This window comes from Scyliorhinus torazame, chromosome 7 (genome assembly GCF_047496885.1).
Source record: "Scyliorhinus torazame isolate Kashiwa2021f chromosome 7, sScyTor2.1, whole genome shotgun sequence".
Lineage (NCBI taxonomy): Eukaryota > Metazoa > Chordata > Chondrichthyes > Carcharhiniformes > Scyliorhinidae > Scyliorhinus > Scyliorhinus torazame.
Genome location: NC_092713.1, coordinates 233,891,647 through 233,910,859, shown reverse-complemented (window position 1 = coordinate 233,910,859; position 19,213 = coordinate 233,891,647). Strand labels below are relative to the sequence as shown.

The following is a 19,213-nucleotide window of genomic DNA, read 5'->3' as shown; positions in this document are numbered from 1 at the left end:
AGTGTATTCCACAAAGTGTGTTTAAGACGGGTAAACGTTGACTCTATTGGCAAAATTGCATTAGGGTGAAATATTTGAGAGATTTTTAATGGACATTTTTGCAGACAGTTGCTGTTGGCAGTACCGGAAATTGGGGTGAACATTATTTCCTTCCTCTTCCAGACCAAATTCCTATCCTCCAACATTAAGTATGTGATGTTTTACAAATAAGTAAAAATCATAACAGCAGAAGTTTAATTTTGAGCCTGTTACTGAGCTACCAGTCTTGCCTCAGTCGTAACAACACTCTTGCAATGGAGTCAAACGTTTGTCTCCAAGTCCTGTCCCATTGACTTGGGCACATAATCGCAAATGAGTATTTGAAATAAAAGTGAAAAATTCCAAATGTACTCTTTATCCTGACATATATGATGCTATTCAGAAATTGCACATTACACAAATGAAAAGCTTTTACAAACAACCTTTCCTATCTTTGTATGTTCATAATTCGTTCACAGGATGTTGGTGTCGCTGGCAAGCATAGCACTTATTGTCCATCTCGTTGCCCTTGAAAAGGTAGTCTGCTGAATAGTATCCTGTTCCAAATCCTGGGCGAAATTCTCCCCCAACGGCGGGATGCCCGCCGACTGGCGCCAAAGCCGGCGCCAATCAGACGGGCATCGCGCCGGCAAAAAGGTGCGGAAGTCTCCGCATCTTTGGCGGCCTAGCCCCAACATTGAGGGGCTAGGCCGACGCCGGAGGGATTTCCGCCCCGCCAGCTGGCGGAAATGGCGTTTGTTGCCCCGCCAGCTGGCGCGGAAATGCGGCGCATGCGCGGGAGCGTCAGCGGCCGCTGTCAGTTTCCCGCGCACGCGCAGTGGGGAGAGTCTCTTCCGCCTCCGCCATGGTGGAGGCCGTAGCGGAGGCGGAAGGGAAAGAGTGCCCCCACGGCACAGGCCCGCCCGCGGATCGGTGGGCCCCGATCGCGGGCCAGGCCACCGTGGGGGCACCCCCCGGGGTCAGATCGCCCCGCGCCCCCCCCCCCCAGGACCCCGGAGCCCGCCCACGCCGCCTGGTCCCGCCGGTAAATACCAGGTTTGATTTATGTCGGCGGGACAGGCAATTCCTGGGCGGGACTTCGGCCCATCCGGGCTGGAGAATCCAGCGGGGGGTCCCGCCAACCGGCGCGGCCGGATTCCCGCCCCCGCCCAATCTCCGGGAGCGGAGACTTCGGCGGGGGCGGGATTCACGGCGGCCAACGGCCATTCTCCGACCCGGCGGGGGGTCGGAGAATGACGCCCCCTGTTTGTGTTTGTTTCTCTGACTTCTTGAGCAACTGCTGCCTGTATGGTGAAGGTGCTCCCACAGTGCTGTTAGGTTGGGGGTTCCAGGATTTTGAGCAAGTGGTAATGAAGGAGCAGTGAGATATTTCCCAGCCAGAAGAGTGTGTGACTTGAAGGGGAGCTTGAGGGCACTGTGGGCGGATTCTCCGCCCCTCCGCGATGGAATCGCAGGGGCGGAGAAAAGCCGTTGATGCCGGATATGTGGAGCGACGAAGCTTCCGCGATTCACCACGGATCCGCCAGTCCCGCGCGCGCGGTCCATGCGGCGATTCTCCACGGTCGATCGGCCGAACTCCCGCTGGCGTGGTTTACCTACCATCCAGCAGGAGCTGCGGCCGCGCTGGCGGTCCTGGTGGGAGGCGGGGGAGTATCTGATTCCGGGGATGACCTCAGCGGTGGCCAGGCCCGCGATCGGGGGCCTTTGCGACCTGGGTGGGACCTACCTTCCTCCGCGCGGGCCCGCTCTGTGGCTCCGCCATGTCGGCGGCGCAGACCCGCTTGCAGCCGACGTGTGCATGTGCGGCCGCGCAGTCTGGCTAGCAGCGCCCCACCAGCAGTCAGAGCTGTGGGACGCACACTGGGGCTCTCCTTACCCCCTGGAAAACGGAGAATCACTCCGGACCTTTGAGGAAAAAGTCCGGACTGATTCTCTCCCGTTTTCCGGCGGGCGTCGGGACTTAGTCCCCAGAAGGGAGAATCCAGCCCTATATTCCCAAACCGCTGCTGCCCTCTCCTTGGCGGCGACTACAAAACATGCAAGATTAAAAGAAAACTGAACTGGAAAGAATATGGGAGGTGAATGAAAAGGTGAACAATGACAGAGTCAGGAAACAGGGGCGAAATTCTCCATTATCGGCGGAAAGTCCGCCGATCGGCGCAAAAAACGGCGCAAATCCCACTTGCGTCACGTCATAAAAATGGGCCGATAGTCTGCAGCCCGAAATGGGCTAGCAGCGACGTAACGGGATCCGCGCTTGCGCAGTGGTTCACGCCGTGCAGCGTCATACGCGCTGCACGGCGTGACGGCTCATAAGGCCGCGCAGCTCCCCCCCACCCGACCGGAACAGCCGACCGCAACACCCGACTTGATGGCTGGCCGTCGCTCAGCCCCGAGGTTCGAGTCACGCGATGTGGAGGCGCTCCTGGACGCGGTGGAGCAGAGGAGGGACGCCCTGTATCCCGGGCACGGCCGCAGAGTTGCCCCACGCCACAGCCGGCGTCTGTGTAGGGAGGTGGCAGAGGCCGTCACCGCTGTGGCCCTAACACCACGGACAGGCACCCAGTGCCACAAGAAGGTGAACGACCTCGTCAGAGCAGGCAGGGTGAGCCTCCCCCATATCCCCCCTCCCCCAAATCCCCCCCTCCCCATATCCCCCCTCCCCCATATCCCCCATATCCCCCCTCCCCCATATCCCCCTCCCACATATCCCCCATATCCCCCCTCCCCCATATCCCCCTCCCCCATAATCCCCCCTCCCCCATATCCCCCCTCCCCCATATCCCCCCTCCCCCATATCCCCCATATCCCCCCCTCCCCCATATTCCCCCCTCCCCCATATCCCCCATATTCCCCCCTCCCCCATATCCCCCCCTTCCCCATATCCCCCATATTCCCCCCTCCCCCATATCCCCCCTCCCCATATCCCCCATATTCCCCCCTCCCCCATATTCCCCCCTCCCCCATATTCCCCCCTCCCCCATATCCCCCATATACCCCCTCCCCCATATCCCCCCTCCCCCATATCCCCCCTCCCCCATATCCCCCATCCCCCCCATATCCCCCCTCCCCCATATCCCCCATATTCCCCCCTCCCCATATCCCCCATATTCCCCCCTCCCCATATCCCCCCTCCCCCATATTCCCCCCTCCCCCATATCCCCCCCCTCCCCCATATCCCCCCTCCCCCATATCCCCCATATCCCCCCTCCCCCATATCCCCCATATTCCCCCTCCCCCATATCCCCCATATCCCCCATATTCCCCCTCCCCCATATCCCCCCTCCCCCATAGCCCCCCCTCCCCCATATCCCCCAAATCCCCCCTCCCCCATATCCCCCCTCCCCCATATCCCCCATATCCCCCTCCCCCATATCCCCCTCCCCCATATCCCCCATATCCCCCCTCCCCCATATCCCCCCTCCCCCATATCCCCCATATCCCCCCTCCCCCATATCCCCCCTCCCCCATATCCCCCCTCCCCCATATCCCCCCTCCCCCATATCCCCCCCTCCCCCATATCCCCCATATTCCCCCCTCCCCCATATCCCCCCTCCCCCATATCCCCCATATTCCCCCCTCCCCCATATCCCCCCTCCCCATATCCCCCATATTCCCCCCTCACCCATATCCCCCCTCCCCCATATTCCCCCTCCCCCATATTCCCCCCTCCCCCATATTCCCCCTCCCCCATATTCCCCCCTCCCCCATATCCCCCCCTCCCCCATATCCCCCTCTCCCCATATCCCCCTCCCCCATATCCCCCCTCCCCCATATCCCCCATATCCCCCCCTCCCCCATATCCCCCATATCCCCCCCCTCCCCCATATCCCCCATATTCCCCCTCCCCCATATCCCCCCTCCCCAATAGCCCCCCCCTCCCCCATATCCCCCCTCCCCCAAATCCCCCCTCCCCCATATCCCCCCCTCCCCCATATCCCCCCTCCCCCATATCCCCCATATCCCCCCTCCCCCATATCCCCCTCCCACATATCCCACATATCCCCCCTCCCCCATATCCCCCCTCCCCCATATCCCCCCTCCCCCATATCCCCCCTCCCCCATATCCCCCCTCCCCCATATCCCCCCTCCCCCATATCCCCCCCTCCCCCATATCCCCCATATTCCCCCCTCCCCCATATCCCCCATATCCCCCCTCCCCCATATCCCCCATATTCCCCCCTCCCCCATATCCCCCCTCCCCATATCCCCCATATTCCCCCCTCCCCCATATCCCCCCTCCCCCATATTCCCCCCTCCCCCATATCCCCCCTCCCCCATATCCCCCTCTCCCCCATATCCCCCTCCCCCATATCCCCCCTCCCCCATATCCCCCCCTCCCCCATATCCCCCATATCCCCCCTCCCCATATCCCCCATATTCCCCCCTCCCCCATATCCCCCCTCCCCCATATTCCCCCCTCCCCCATATCCCCCCCCTCCCCCATATCCCCCCTCCCCCATATCCCCCATATCCCCCCTCCCCCATATCCCCCCTCCCCCATATCCCCCCTCCCCCATATCCCCCTCCCCCATATCCCCCCTCCCCCATATCCCCCATATCCCCCTCCCCCATATCCCCCCTCCCCCATATCCCCCCTCCCCCATATCCCCCATATTCCCCCCTCCCCCATATCCCCCCTCCCCATATCCCCCCTCCCCCATATCCCCCCTCCCCCATATCCCCCATATTCCCCCCTCCCCCATATCCCCCATATCCCCTCCTCCCCCATATCCCCCATATTCCCCCCTCCCCATATCCCCCCCTCCCCATATCCCCCATATTCCCCCCTCCCCCATATCCCCCCTCCCCCATATTCCCCCATATTCCCCCTCCCCCATATCCCCCCTCCCCCATATCCCCCCTCCCCCATATCCCCCATATTCCCCTCTCCCCCATATCCCCCCTCCCCCATATCCCCCCTCCCCCATATCCCCCATATTCCCCCCTCCCCCATATCCCCTCCTCCCCCATATCCCCCATATTCCCCCCTCCCCCATATCCCCCCTCCCCATATCCCCCATATTCCCCCCTCCCCCATATCCCCCCTCCCCCATATTCCCCCATATTCCCCCTCCCCCATATTCCCCCCCATATCCCCCCCTCCCCCATATCCCCCCTCCCCCATATCCCCCCTCCCCCATATCCCCCATATCCCCCTCCCCCATATCCCCCATATTCCCCCCTCCCCCATATCCCCCATATTCCCCCCTCCCCCATATCCCCCATATTCCCCCCTCCCCCATATTCCCCCTCCCCCATATTCACCCCTCCCCCATATTCCCCCCTCCCCCATATTCCCCCCTCCCCCATATTCCCCCCTCCCCCATATCCCCCCCTCCCCCATATCCCCCCCTCCCCCATATCCCCCATATTCCCCCCTCCCCATATCCCCCCTCCCCCATATCCCCCCTCCCCCATATCCCCCATATTCCCCCCTCCCCCATATCCCCCCTCCCCATATACCCCATATTCCCCCCTCCCCCATATCCCCCCTCCCCCATATCCCCCATATCCCCCCTCCCCCATATCCCCCCCTCCCCCATATCCCCAAGTGAATCCAGCCCTAACCTTAACCTCTGCAATGCACGCGCAACCGATGGCGTGCATTCATATACCTGCCTAACACTGTTGCCTTTTACCCCTGCCACCACCCCCCCCCCCCCCCAGGAGAAGCGCGCACACAACAATAGGGAGCTTGTGAGGACTGGAGGAGGGCCCGCTGATGAGAGGCCACTGACCGTACACGAGGAAAGGGCCCTGGAACTGGCTGGCGGACCTGAGGACCGGGAGGTTGCTGATGCAGAGGTCGGGGCCCCACGAGCAAGTGAGCCACCAACAGCCCGTCCCACATCCCCCCTCCCCTATATCCCCCTCCCCCGTATCACCTGATCACTGCCTGATGTCTAACCATGCATGCTTCATTGTGTATCGCAGGACCAAACGTCCAGGCACCCATCCCCGCAGATGCAGACTGCCCGCAGGATGCCCCTCGGAGACCACAGGAGACGGAGAGACCCGCACCCTCCAGCATGCGACGCCCGCAGGATGCCCCTCGGAGACCACGGGAGACGGAGAGACCCGCACCCTCCAGCATGCGACGCCCGCAGGATGCCCCTCGGAGACCACGGGAGACGGAGAGACCCGAACCCTCCAGCATGCGACGCCCGCAGGATGCCCCTCGGAGACCACGGGAGACGGAGAGACCCGGACCCTCCAGCATGCGACGCCCGCAGGATGCCCCTCGCACACCACGGGAGACGGAGAGACTCGGAGCAACAGGGAGACGACACCCCCGTCACGTGCGGGAGCGACCACCCAGCGATGAGGGGGGCAGCCACAGGCCCCCGTCACATCCGAGCCAGGACACCACTACCCAGGACACCACTATCCAGGACACCCCTACCCGGGACACCACAACCCAGGACACCACTACCCGGGACAGCACTACCCGGGACAGCACTACCCAGGACACCCCTACCCGGGAAGACGAAATACCGGACAGTGACTCAGAGTGGATGGGTGGAGACGAACCCCCACCCCAAAGTGCCATGGACTCAGAGTGGGACGAAGAGCACGACACAACGCCACTGCTGTCACCAACACCCTCCACCATCGCAGAAACACTCACCACGGTTGGGCACTTTAGTGATGAGGCGTCTGGTACACTCACTGGTGCGCACAACACAGCCGTCCCGGTACAGCAGGTGGAGGTAGGAGCAGCAGAGGGACCGGGCGGTCGGAGGGCAGCCCAGGCCAAGCGAACATCTGCCGCCCAGATGGATCCCGGGTTCCTGCAGTTACCACACCCACACATAGATCCGATGCAACCACCGACACGGAGACGAGCGAATAGGGTGACGGGTGGCTTGCGGCGGCTGCGGTCGCAGGTGGAGGAGTCCACCCGCGTCCAGGAGCTGGGAGTGGTCCCGGTCATGCGTGCCACCCAGGCTGACACCGCACGGGTGGTGTCCGCGGTGGAGGCAATGGGTGCGACGGTGTCAGACATGGGGAACGGTTTGCGAGGCCTGGGGCCTTCCGTGCAGGCGGCGTCTGTGGCCCAGGAAATGGCTGCCCTCTCACAGGAGGCCATGAGCCAGTGCCAGCGCCAGATGGCAGAGGCGCTCAACGCCATAGCCCAGTCTCAGCAGGCCATGGCCCAGTCTCAGCAGGCCATGGCCCAGTCTCAGCAGGCCATAGCCCAGTCTCTGCAGGCCATGGCCCAGTCTCTGCAGGCCATGGCCCAGTCTCAGCAGGCCATCGCTGAGGGCATCGGCGCCAGTGGCCATGTGCGAGCTGGCGTCGCACTGTCGCAGACAGGGTTCGACAACCCCCTGGGCTCCATGGCTGCAAACCTGCAGACCCCTGTCGATACCAGCACGGGCCTCCAGGACTGGCAGCGCCAGATGTCGGGGGCGCGTCGGATGGCCAGTCCGTTCGCATCCCCCACCCATGTAGAGGCCTAGGGGCCATCGGGCACCCCAAGGGAGGAGGAGGTGGTGTGGTCCATCCCGGCTCCCTCTGTAAGGGAGGTCCCGGTACACCGCGACACCTCGGACTCCCCCCCTTCCGTCCCAGGTGCATCGGGTGGGCAACGGGCAGGACAGGCTGGCAGCTCGCCATCCCAGTCGCCCGCGCCGCAGCCTGGCCCATCGAGGCCAGGACGCCCCAGGAAACGGCCGCCAAAGGGATCCAGTGTCAGAGGGCAGGAATCACAGGAGTCCACCTCCAGTTCTGCTGTACCGTCTGGGGAACCACGGAGACGTAGTCAAAGGGCCCGTAAGGCCAAACAATTAGACACTGAGTAAGTTGGCACGGGTGCAGGGCACAGATGAGTTTTAGGGGCTAGGGCACGTGCATGAACTCCTTTGGTTATTAAAGTCAATGTTACACCTACCGAAGCTGCCTTTGTGCTCTGTCCAAAGTGTGCGGGCGTGTCATGTACGTTGAGCGCAAGTGTGTGTGTGAGGGGTGGTCTTACCTCAGCCCCAGGTGAGTCTGCCCCCTTCCCCCTGGGCCGCCATCAACATCCCCCGGGCAGAGGACGGGACCGTGCGCTGCAGTGTCACAGCCGCATGCAGGGATGGTCCGGGTGGATGGTGGTACTGTGGCCATGGGTCAGACATAGTCCAACGATGTAGAGCCAGGAGCTCATCGGAGGCGGGTTGTCATCATTCTCCATGGCCTGCGATAGACACGCGTCCACCCGCAACTGGGTGAGCCCGGCCCGTTGTGCCGCCGGTGGATCGGCAATTGGGGGTGGGGGGGTGGTGTGCATGCGGGTGGGGTGTGTGGGGTTGGGGAGGGGGGTGAGGGTGCTGGGTGGGTGGATGGGTGGGGGGTGTGGGTGGTCGGCTGTTGTCATGGTGTGCAGTCTGTGGCCATACTACCCGATTCCCACGCCCATCTAGTCAGTGAAGCGGGCGTCTATCAGTCTGTCCCGTGCCCGCTGGGCCAGCCGGTAACGGTGGACAGCCACCCGCCTGTGTCTACCCCGTCTGCCCTGACCATTGCCCCCATCCCCCTCATCTGGGGAGGACTGGGCCTCTTCCTGCTGCTCCTCCACTCCGCCCTCCTCTGCCTGCGGCACATCGCCCCTCTGCTGGGCTATGTTGTGCAGGACGCAGCACACCACAATGATGCGGCCGACCCTATCTGACCGATACTGGAGGGCGCCCCCAGAGAGGTCCAGGCACCTGAAACGCATCTTCAGCACGCCAAAGCACCTCTCGATCACTCCCCTTGTCGCTACATGGGCATCATTGTAGCGGTTCTCCGCCTCATTGCGTGGCCTCCGTATAGGCGTCATCAGCCACGATCGCAATGGGTAGCCCCTGTCGCCCAGCAACCAGCCCCTCAGCCGGGGATGGCGTCCCTCGTACATGCCGGGGATGGATGACCGCGACAACACGAATGAGTCGTGTACACTGCCTGGGTGACGGGCGCAGACGTGCAGGATCATCATGCGGTGGTCGCAGACCACCTGTACATTCATTGAATAGGTCCCCTTCCTATTAGTGAACACGGCCCTGTTCTCTGCAGGTGGCCGCACGGCGACGTGCATCCCATCGATCGCGCCCTGGACCATGGGGAACCCGGCAACGGCAGAGAAGCCCACGGCCCGGGCATCTTGGCTGGCCCGGTCCACGGGGAAGCGGATGTAGCGGTGCGCCATGGCATAAAGGGCATCTGTCACTGCCCGGATGCACCGATGCACCGATGTCTGCGATATGCCGGACAGGTCCCCACTCGGTGCCTGGAATGTCCCCGTTGCATAAAAGTTCAGGGCCACCGTAACCTTGACGGACACGGGGAGAGGGTGTCCCCCGCCAGTGCCACGCGGTGACAGGTGTGCCAACAGGTGGCAGATGTGTGCCACGGTTTCCCGGCTCATCCGGAGTCTCCTCCTGCATTCCCGGTCCGTGAGGTCCTGGTATGACTGCCGGGGCCGGTACACACGGGGCGCCCTCGGGTGCCTCCGTTGCCGTGGGGCCGCGACGTCCTCCTCCCCCTCCTCGTCCTGTCGGTCAGGTGTCCCTCCAGCCTGGGCGGCTGCCGCCTGCCCCTCTGCGGCAGCATGCGCCGCCTCTCTGGCACGCTCCTCCTCCTCCTCATCCAGGGCAACATAGACATGAGCGGCTGCCACCACGGCGGCCAACATCGCTGGATGGTCTGAAAACATGACGGCCTGGTGGGGGGGAGGGGAACGACGACATGTCATCATTGCCCATATCCCCTTCTCCCCCCAGCCAGGTGGCATGGACCGCATGGGTCCAACTGTTGGAGGCTGGCACCTGGCCAGGTGGACCAACTCATTTGCCCTCCCATCACCCACCCCGGCACGGACCCCAACCCCCAACCTCCACCCCGGCACTGACCCCCCCCCAACTTCCACCCCGGCACGGACCCCCTCCCCAACCTCCACCCCCGCACGGACCCCCTCCCCAACCTCCACCCCGGCACGGACCCCCTCCCCAACCTCCACCCCAGCACGGACCCCCCCCCAACCTCCACCCCGGCACGGACCCCCCCCCAACCTCCACCCCGGCACGGACCCCCCCCCAACCCCCAACCTCCACCCCGGCACGGACCCCCCCCCCCAACCTCCACCCCGGCACGGACCCAACCCCCAACCTCCACCCCGGCACGGACCCCAACCCCCAACCTCCACCCCAGCACGGACCCCCCCCCAACCCCCAACCTCCACCCCGGCACGGACCCCCCCCCCAACCTCCACCCCGGCACGGACCCCCCCCCCCAACCTCCACCCCGGCACGGACCCCCTCCCGGCACTCCCCCGGAGCCCAGCCTACTCTAACCACCCCCCCCCCCCCCCCCCCGCCGCACACACACACACACAAGCCGAGACACACCTCTCCTCACGCAATCAGTCTGCGGCCACGCCATTTCCTGCCCAGAGCCAACCCCCCAGGCCGTCACTCACCTCCTCGCTGGTCGGCGTGAGCCTGGAGCACCGGGTCACGCCGATGAAAAGGAGGTTTGATTGACGTCGACGTGAACGGTCATCACGTCGACGGGACTTCGGCCCATCCGGAAGGGAGAATATCGGCAGGCCGAAAATCGGCTGCCTTGCGCAGACCCGTGACATTCTCCGCGGCAGCGGCGCCATTAACGCCCTGCCGACTTTTCTCCCTTCGGAGACTTCGGCGGGGGCGGGATTCACGGCGGCCAACGGCCATTCTCCGACCCGGCGGGGGGTCGGAGAATGACGCCCCAGATATCAAGAACAAAGAAAGAAAAAATATGTTTGTTTTCTCCTTTGATTGTTCTGCACAATTTATCCAGTTTATTTTTATGCCTAGAACTCACAAATTTATTTTTATAAACCTGGGCTTATTGCACTTATTTTATTTGAATTTTGATGTTGTACAATAAAGCCCCAAAATATCAGAGGATGATGAGGAAGGTGATTCTGGCCACCATAGGCTATTCATCCTGAAGGTCTCCAAGTCTTCCCACTCCAGCATTCTGTAATTTCCAATTAGATCAATCTAAAATGTTTCACCTCCATTACTCTGCCTGAAAGTCTATTCTATCTATTGATTGCTCTGTTTGGGAAAACTTCCTGATACCAATGCTAAATTAGCTCTTTACAAGTTAGGAACCTGTGCCTGCTTGGTCTACCATAATAATTTAGTTTTAAGTAATTTGAAGTCCATTATCATTTCTATTTCATATAGAGTCTCAACTTAAAACAATCGGATTGCCTTGATCTCATTTGCCTTCTTTCAAAGTCCAATTTCTCTAATTGTTCTCCGATCTCTGACACTAAGCAAGAGCTTTGTCGTCCTTTTCTGAATCACTTCTATTTCTTAAATAGTTGTCCTGTATCTTGCTGGACAGACATGTACACATTACTGTGTTCTGGTTAGTTCACTATAGTCTTCAAGTATTTTAGGTTTGTTAAGGCTGTTAGGTATTTTTCAATTTCATCCTTAGCAATTTCAAGAAGGAGAGGTAGTTTTAAGTAATATATGTTTGCATTGTGGATTGCATTGTGTGTAGCACAATTGCTTCACAGCTCCAGGGTCCCAGGTTCGATTCCGGCTTGGGTCACTGTCTGTGCGGAGTCTCCAAACAATCTAAATCCTGCTGCATCCTCTGACAGTCCTCATCGCTATCCGCAATTTCACTAACCTTTGTGTCGTCTGCAAACTTACTAATCAGACCAGTTACATTTCCTCCAAATCATTTATATATACTACAAACAGCAAAGGTCCCAGCACTGATCCCTGCGGAACACCACTGGTCACAGCTCTCCAATTAGAAAAGCACCCTTCCATTGCTACTCTCTGCCTTCTATGACCTAGCCAGTTCTGTATTCACCTTGCCAGCTCACCCCTGATCCCGTGTAACTTCACCTTTTGTACTAGTCTACCATGAGGGACCTTGTCAAAGGCCTTACTGAAGTCCATATAGACAACATCCACTGCCCTACCTGCACAAATCATCTTTGTGACCTCCTCGAAAAACTCTATCAAGTTAGTGAGACACGACCTCCCCTTCACAAAACCATGCTGCCTCTCACTAATACGTCCATTTGCTTCCAAATGGGAGTAGATCCTGTCTCGAAGAATTCTCTCCAGTAATTTCCCTACCACTGAAGTAAGGCTCACTGGCCTGTAGTTCCCTGGATTATCCTTGCTACCCTTCTTAAACAGAGGAACAACATTGGCTATTCTCCAGTCCTCCGGGACATCACCTGACGACAGTGAGGATCCAAAGATTTCTGTCAAGGCCTCAGCAATTTCTTCTCCAGCCTCCTTCAGTATTCTGGGGTAGATCCCATCAGGCCCTGGGGACTTATCTACCTTAATATTTTTTAAGACGCCCAACACCTCGTCTTTTTGGATCTCAATGTGACCCAGGCTATCTACACACCCTTCTCCAGACTCAACATCTCCCAATTCTTTCTCTTTGGTGAATACTGATGCAAAGTATTCATTTAGTACCTCGCCCATTTCCTCTGGCTCCACACATAGATTTCCTTGCCTATCCTTCAGTGGGCCAACCCTTTCGCTGGCTACCCTCTTGCTTTTTATGTACATGTAAAAAGCCTTGGGATTTTCCTGAACCCTATTTGCCAATTACTTTTCATGACCCCTTCTAGCCCTCCTGACTCCTTGCTTAAGTTCCTTCCTACTTTCCTTATATTCGACACAGGCTTCGTCTGTTCCCAGCCTTTTAGCCATGACAAATGCCTCCTTTTTCTTTTTGACAAGGCCTAAATTACCCTTAGTGTCCAAAATTGCCCTTAGTGTTGGGTGGGGTTACTGGGTTATGGGGATAGGGTGGAGGTGTTGACCTTGGGTAGTGAGCTCTTTCCAAGAGCCGGTGCAGACTCGATGGGCCGAATGGCCTCCTTCTGCACTGTACATTCTATGATAATGATTGTTGGATATTTAGAAATTAGGTATAGATTTAAGAGAATTTAAGTTTGTGTTTCTCTATAAGAAAGGGTAAACATCTAGTTAGATTCATGTTTACCAAATGTGTTTGTTGTGGGGGGTTTGGTTTTAGTTCAATCTATGTTTCTATTGTGCTGAGGGAGAAATTACGATGGGGAAAGTAAACACAAGCCTGAGGAAAATGCTTAACAACCAGGGGCCACTTTAGGAGGGACAGACCTTGTGATTGTTTCCCTGAAATCATAGTAGGTGGAACTAGGAAGCTATAGAGGGAACAGTTCTCTTAGCTGTGGAACTAGGAAGCTAGAGAGGGAACAGTTCTCTTAGCTTTGCCAATAGGACAAGGGAGCTGCAATCAGACAGACTTCCCAAAAAGCACACCAGGAACTAAAGAACAGCTAATTATAGAAACTAAAGAATAAAAAGAGATATTCCAGGAAGTCAGAGGAACAAACACAAACAGGATTTGGAACAGCATACTATTCATTGAAGTTAAAGACAGAGCTAAAAAGTGAAGCAATTGATGAAGTTGGCAAGCTAGAAGCCAGAGACCGATTTGAAGCATTCATAAGGTTTGGTGTACTTATTTCCAATTTTTTTAAACAATAGTTTCTATTGGGAACTGAATACCTGATCTGTGTGTAGATGTTTGGATGTGTGTCACAATTCAAGACAAAGGCATACTGAAAACAGGAGTTGGAAAACCTAGAGCCAGATCCTGAGGGAAAGCATTGCGTGAAAGAAGATTTTAAAACATGTTTTCTGGGAGTGGAGTTTGGAATCATTCGTGTGACAATCATCTGCGTGGAATTTGAGGAGAAACGCACAGAAGATTGATTGTGTGGCATTGGCCACTGGATTTCAGTGGAGTGTTGTCTTATCACTATTACAATGCCAGACCAGACCCCAACAGTGGCCAGGATACTGGACCAAAACCCCAATATTTTAGTTTATTTGTAAGACTGCGGGAAGAATGATTCGCTCCAGGTTTGATTGCATAAAGAAATAGGGCTTTGGTATGTTTTTAAAACAAAACTTTATTATGACTTACAATTACATCTTAAACACTGCTATTCAATTTGCCATTAAAGAGCAAGAAAAGAAACATACAGCTCTCAATCTATCTTGCTGTGGGAGAATTGTGGACTCAATGCAGGCAGAAGAGAATTCAACTCCTCTCTCCGAAACTTTCTCTAAAAACTGCCTCGCATTTTTAAAATGTTTCTCTGAAGCTTTGCAAAATGTTTCTCTGCATTCCTTGGCTCTACCATGCAACAACCTCATCTCCCCAAGATGTAAAACAAATGATCTCTGCAGGCTGCAAGGCACTTTAATCCCCAGGAAATTTCCCAGTCAAAACACAGTTCATTAGTCCAGACTGAAAAACACTTTCCTTTGTCAATTTCACCTTCTGGCTGCTAAAACCTAGGCCCTGCAAAACAGATTTTTTTTTTAAACAATTTTTTTTTTGTTGAGCTGCTCGCAGAAAAATGCTTCGCACTGTACCTCGGTACATGTGACAATAAACCAATCCAGTCAAACACATTCTAGCCTCAGGTTTTTAACCCTTAAATTGACCAATACTTAGAATCCAATCTTCTGAAGGCTTCCAGTCATCACACCACAGTCAGTCTGTTGGGTTACAGGGACTGTGTGTTTAATGAGAGCATAGCATAAGATGTACTTTATAACCTGTGTTATTCTTTAAAATGTGTGTACATAAGTGGGAGTGAAGGAGTATTGTATTGTAGTCAAACTTTTCATGTTCAATCATTTTTTGTTGTTGTTAAAAAACTAATTGGTAGCCTTTGATGTTCATCCAAGTTTTCGAAACCGAGTGTAAAAGTTACAGTCTTTTGAGCCAGGGTGCCATTGTGGGATTTTCCCGACCAGTTATAAAATCAGCTGGAATTGTACACCTATTACAATGCTATTAATGAATACATGCCATCTATTTATCCTTCACATGTGCAGTTGGTCTGAATTAAATTTCAACTGCCATTTGTCCATCAATATACATATTTTGTCTAAATTATTTTGTAATTTCTAGACCAGCTTGCCTTGATCAATTGAGTTTCACAATCCAAGTTGGCCCTTTGCAAATATTTACTTATGTTCTCTTGGATTAGGGTACACCAAAAAGTAATTGTAGACCCATTAAATCTAATTGTAAACATTAAGATTAACACATTCCCTAGTAGTACACAGAGCTCCAGGTACCTCTCAATCATATTGTTAACTTTCTGCATCTTCTGTTGGTTCCTTTTAAAAATAAAATCATTCTCAGGATACGGCTGGCGCTGGGGAGACCAGAATTCATTGTCCATCTCGAATGACAACAGTGTTTCCAAACAGCTGCAGTCCATGGGGTGAGGGTACTCCCACTGTACTTGTTAGGCAGGCATTTTTGGCCAAATGTAGCAAAGACTTCAACTTCAGCTTCATAGCGTGTGATAGAAGAATTTGTATTCGATTGTATTTCCTTTCCGTCGCTGTATTAAACAACTGCGGGCAGTAAATGTTTAATAGTGACTAGCACTGGGGCCCTGAGTCAATCCCAGAAAGGAGCGGGCTCTCATCTTTATTCTCTGCTGTTTTCAATGCGGTACGAAGTTTAAGCCAAAACAGAGCTCTCTCCTCTTGATGTTGAGGCCACTGCAAATACGTGGTCTTTTTCACCAGTTTCCTCATTCTGTGATATGGGGAAAGTTGGTCTGGGGGTATGTCCTCCAAAAAAACCAAAATCAGTACATCTTTCCTTTCATCAAAAAGCCGAAAACTTGCCACCTGGATTTCTCTGGAACACCATTCACTCTCCAGAAAGTGGCGACTGATGACGCAGATCGTTTTCCTACTCTGATAGATGTTGTCCACAATGTTATCAATGATCGGCCTCCCAGGTTCGAAATCTCGATGGTGGAGACATAACGTCCACTCATTGTTGCCTTCCAGGTTTGGCAACAGTTGGTTCAATACCCATTGTTCATCTTGCGCGTTATAAGAAATAAAAGCATCATACTTGTAGCGTTCGTTTCTGCCCCTCTTACGATTGCTATCGTAAATTAATGCTAAGAAAAGGTAATATGCATAGACAACATGCCATCTCCAAAAGTGATAGGCGAAACTTACTAATATGGTCATTATTATGATTGTGGATGATGAAATGTAGAGCAAAAACTCGAAGTGGATAAGGCAAGAATTCGAGTTAAAATTAACCAGTTTCATCCCTTTAAGGTTGGGCGGGTAAGTACATGTGAACCGATCGAAGTATATTACTTGGGTTTTATTGCCAGAAAGGGACCAATTTTGAAACCAAGAATTATCGCACGCACACATGAAAGGGTTTTCTCTAAGGTCCAGGAATGTGAGCGATGGCATTGCCTTGATATGTGCTGGGTTTACCAAACCAATTTGATTACCCGTAGCCCGCAGGAGCTTCAGATTGATCAGCCGTGCCTGCTTCAGGAAGTCGAGATTCTGCAACCCGACTTTATTGAGGTGAAGTTCGATTAAGTCCGGTAAGTGCAGCAGCAAACTAAAATTAATGGATTTGAAGGCATTGTTGCTCAAGTCCAGGAAAGAAATATTTGGCGCGTACTGAAACGTATTAGGATCAATGTGACTAATGGCAATATTCCCTGCGTGGAGCTCTTTCAAAGAATCGAGCCCTTCCAGGAGGTTTACAGGGAAATGCTGGAGACCATTGTGAGCCTGGCTGTTTATGGCAAGGTGGTCCAACGACTTGAGCGAAGTGAACGGTGCCCTATCGAGCTTCTTTGAAGACGGGTAGGTGAGGCAGTTGTCGAATAGTTGAAGATCCTTCAATGACTTAACTGGTGAAAATATATAGCCTCTTAGAATACCAGCTGTTAGTCTGTTGGATCCCAATAGCAAGTGTTTTAGATTTGAAAGCCCCTCAAAACTCTCCTCATGCAGGTCGGATATCTGATTGTCAATCAAATTAAGGCAATCCAAATTCTGCAAATGGATGAATGTATGCTTCTGAATGAAATTCAGTTTGTTACGCCTAAGACTCAGAGTTGTTAACCTCTTCAGGTCGGATGAGAAGTTGGCTATTTCCAGCAGATAGTTGTTACCCAACTGGAGCTCTGTCAATTCAAAAAGGCCAGAAAATGAAGACGGCGCAACTCGACTGATTTTATTTCCTGCAAGAAGCAGCCGCTTGAGTTTACCGAGGGTGGCGAAATCCTGAGGATCAATGCGGCCAATCTGATTGAAGCTGAGATCCAGGCTTTCCAAACCGCAGGCACCCAAAACGGCTTCAGGGACCACCGTCAGTTCGTTGCTGGCCAGAGACAGCAGTCTTAGAGCAACGGAGTTGTTGAATAAAGAACTTGACATGCTGCTTAACTTATTCATTGATAAATCTAAGTGCTCTAAATGTACACATGGCCTAAAGACGCCATCGCCATTTAAAGGGTTGAGGCTATTTCCGCTCAGATTTAAAACTCTCAAATTTTGGTGCAAAATGCAGATTTCCAACAGGAGGGGGTCTGTCGCCTGCAATTGCAGATTGTTTAGCTGAATATCCTCCAGTGACACATTCCTTATGCTTGCAAGGAGCGCCCGTATCTCAGGTGGCGCCATGTGAATCCCTCCCAAAGGTAATTTCTTCATCCCCTTTAAACAAGAGCCGGCAGCAACGTGCAGCACCACCGACCCATTGCCCCCGACAGAGGAGAGATCCAGAGAGAGGAGACTGCCCAGAACGTCAGTTGTAATATTGCAGAGGACCAAAGGGTTCTTCGACACATCCAATTCGGTTAGGGTTTTCGGCACAATGGGGATGTTCTGGGTTGAGAAGTGAACTAACCCGTTGTCTCCGATGTGCAATGTTTCTGCGGCGATGGCGTTAAACACACCACTCATTTCCTCCAAACGGTGCAACATGTTCGAGTTTAAGTTGATGCTTTTCACATTCACCAAGCTGGCAAAGGCGTCGAGGTCAATGCTTTGGATCACGTTGTTGTTCAGCAGGAACACAGTGAGATTCCCCAGGCCGCTCAGCATGCCTTTGGTTAATGAAGTGAGTCTATTGTAACTCAGGTCCAGGTAAGAGAGATTCTTTGTGCGCCCGAAAGTCCCCTCCGCGATGTCACGGATGCTGTTTTGTGAAATGTTCAATACTTGAAGTTGCAGCAAGTGATCGAGGCTGGATTTCTGCAGGCTTGCAATTCTGTTCTCGGCCAAGTCCAGGTATTTTGTAGCGGTCGGAATGTACCGTGGGACCTTGACCAAGTTCATCCGGTAACATAACACTTTCAAGTTTGGGCCAACGAGTAAGGAGCCATGCACTTGGCAATCGTGCAGCGAGAAACTCATCACCCGCAGCCCTGAATCACCATGAAAGGAAATTAAAACCAGTAAAAGTTCTGTGAAATGCATAATTAGCACGGCGATCTGTGAAGAATTTCGGTTGAATCGACCCAGAGTACGGAAGGACCTTCCGCAAAAACGAAACCACTCCCTACATCCACACACTAATTTTTCAACATCCTTACGACCATTTCTTCCGCATTGAAGGGAGTGAGACAGTTGTGACTGTTCAAGTGACGTCTTCACTATTCCAGCTATTATTGTTCTGAAAGCTCATGTTTACCACAATAGGATATTCCTTTTTAAAAATTGTTTCCCAGCACAGTCGCAGCATGATGGAGCGCAGTCCCAGATGGAGATGGTCCAATCCCTGTGCTTCATGGCCTCGAGCCGTGTGGACCCTGGTCGAGACCAGAGCCGGCCTCCAAGACTGGCAGCACCAGGTGGCGACCAAGCTTTGGAGAATAGCTCCGCTCGCACATCAGTCCCAAGGAGTAGCCCGGCGGCTCATCGGGCAGCCCGAGGGAGGAGGAGGTGACTCCTGCCGGGGAGCTGCCGGAACACCGCACACCTCGGACACCCACCACCACTCCTGTCCCTGGTGGGTCTAGTGTCAGTGGGCATAATGTGTTGGCAGTGCGCCACCCAGGACACCCGAGCTGCAGCCGAGCCCATCCAGGCCCAGTCGCCCCAGAAGACACCTGCAGATGGGGACCTAGGTCACAGGACAGGAATCGCAGCAGGCTGTCTCCAATCGTGCTGTACCACTTGGGGAACCAGCTAGATGTAACGTTAGAGCCTGTAAGGCTAGAAAGTTAGACAGCAGTTAATTTGGCTGCAAGGCACAGTTTAGTTATCGGGGCTAGGGCACAAACCCGTAAATATTTGTTCACATTAAACGCCTGTTA

At 54.7% G+C, this 19,213-nt stretch overlaps 1 protein-coding gene and 1 long non-coding RNA gene across 2 annotated transcripts in view; both read right to left on the bottom strand.

Moving 5' to 3' along the window:
• LOC140426895 (uncharacterized) overlaps positions 1-19,213 on the bottom strand; it is a 52,593-nt gene that overhangs the window by 17,661 nt on the left and 15,719 nt on the right. The gene's annotated exons all lie outside the window — the stretch shown is intronic.
• tlr22 (toll-like receptor 22) lies at positions 13,981-18,850 on the bottom strand. The gene has a single exon (XM_072512144.1). It carries the CDS (start codon positions 18,372-18,374, stop codon positions 15,501-15,503), a length of 2,874 nt encoding a protein of 957 aa, XP_072368245.1. The 5' UTR covers positions 18,375-18,850; the 3' UTR covers positions 13,981-15,500.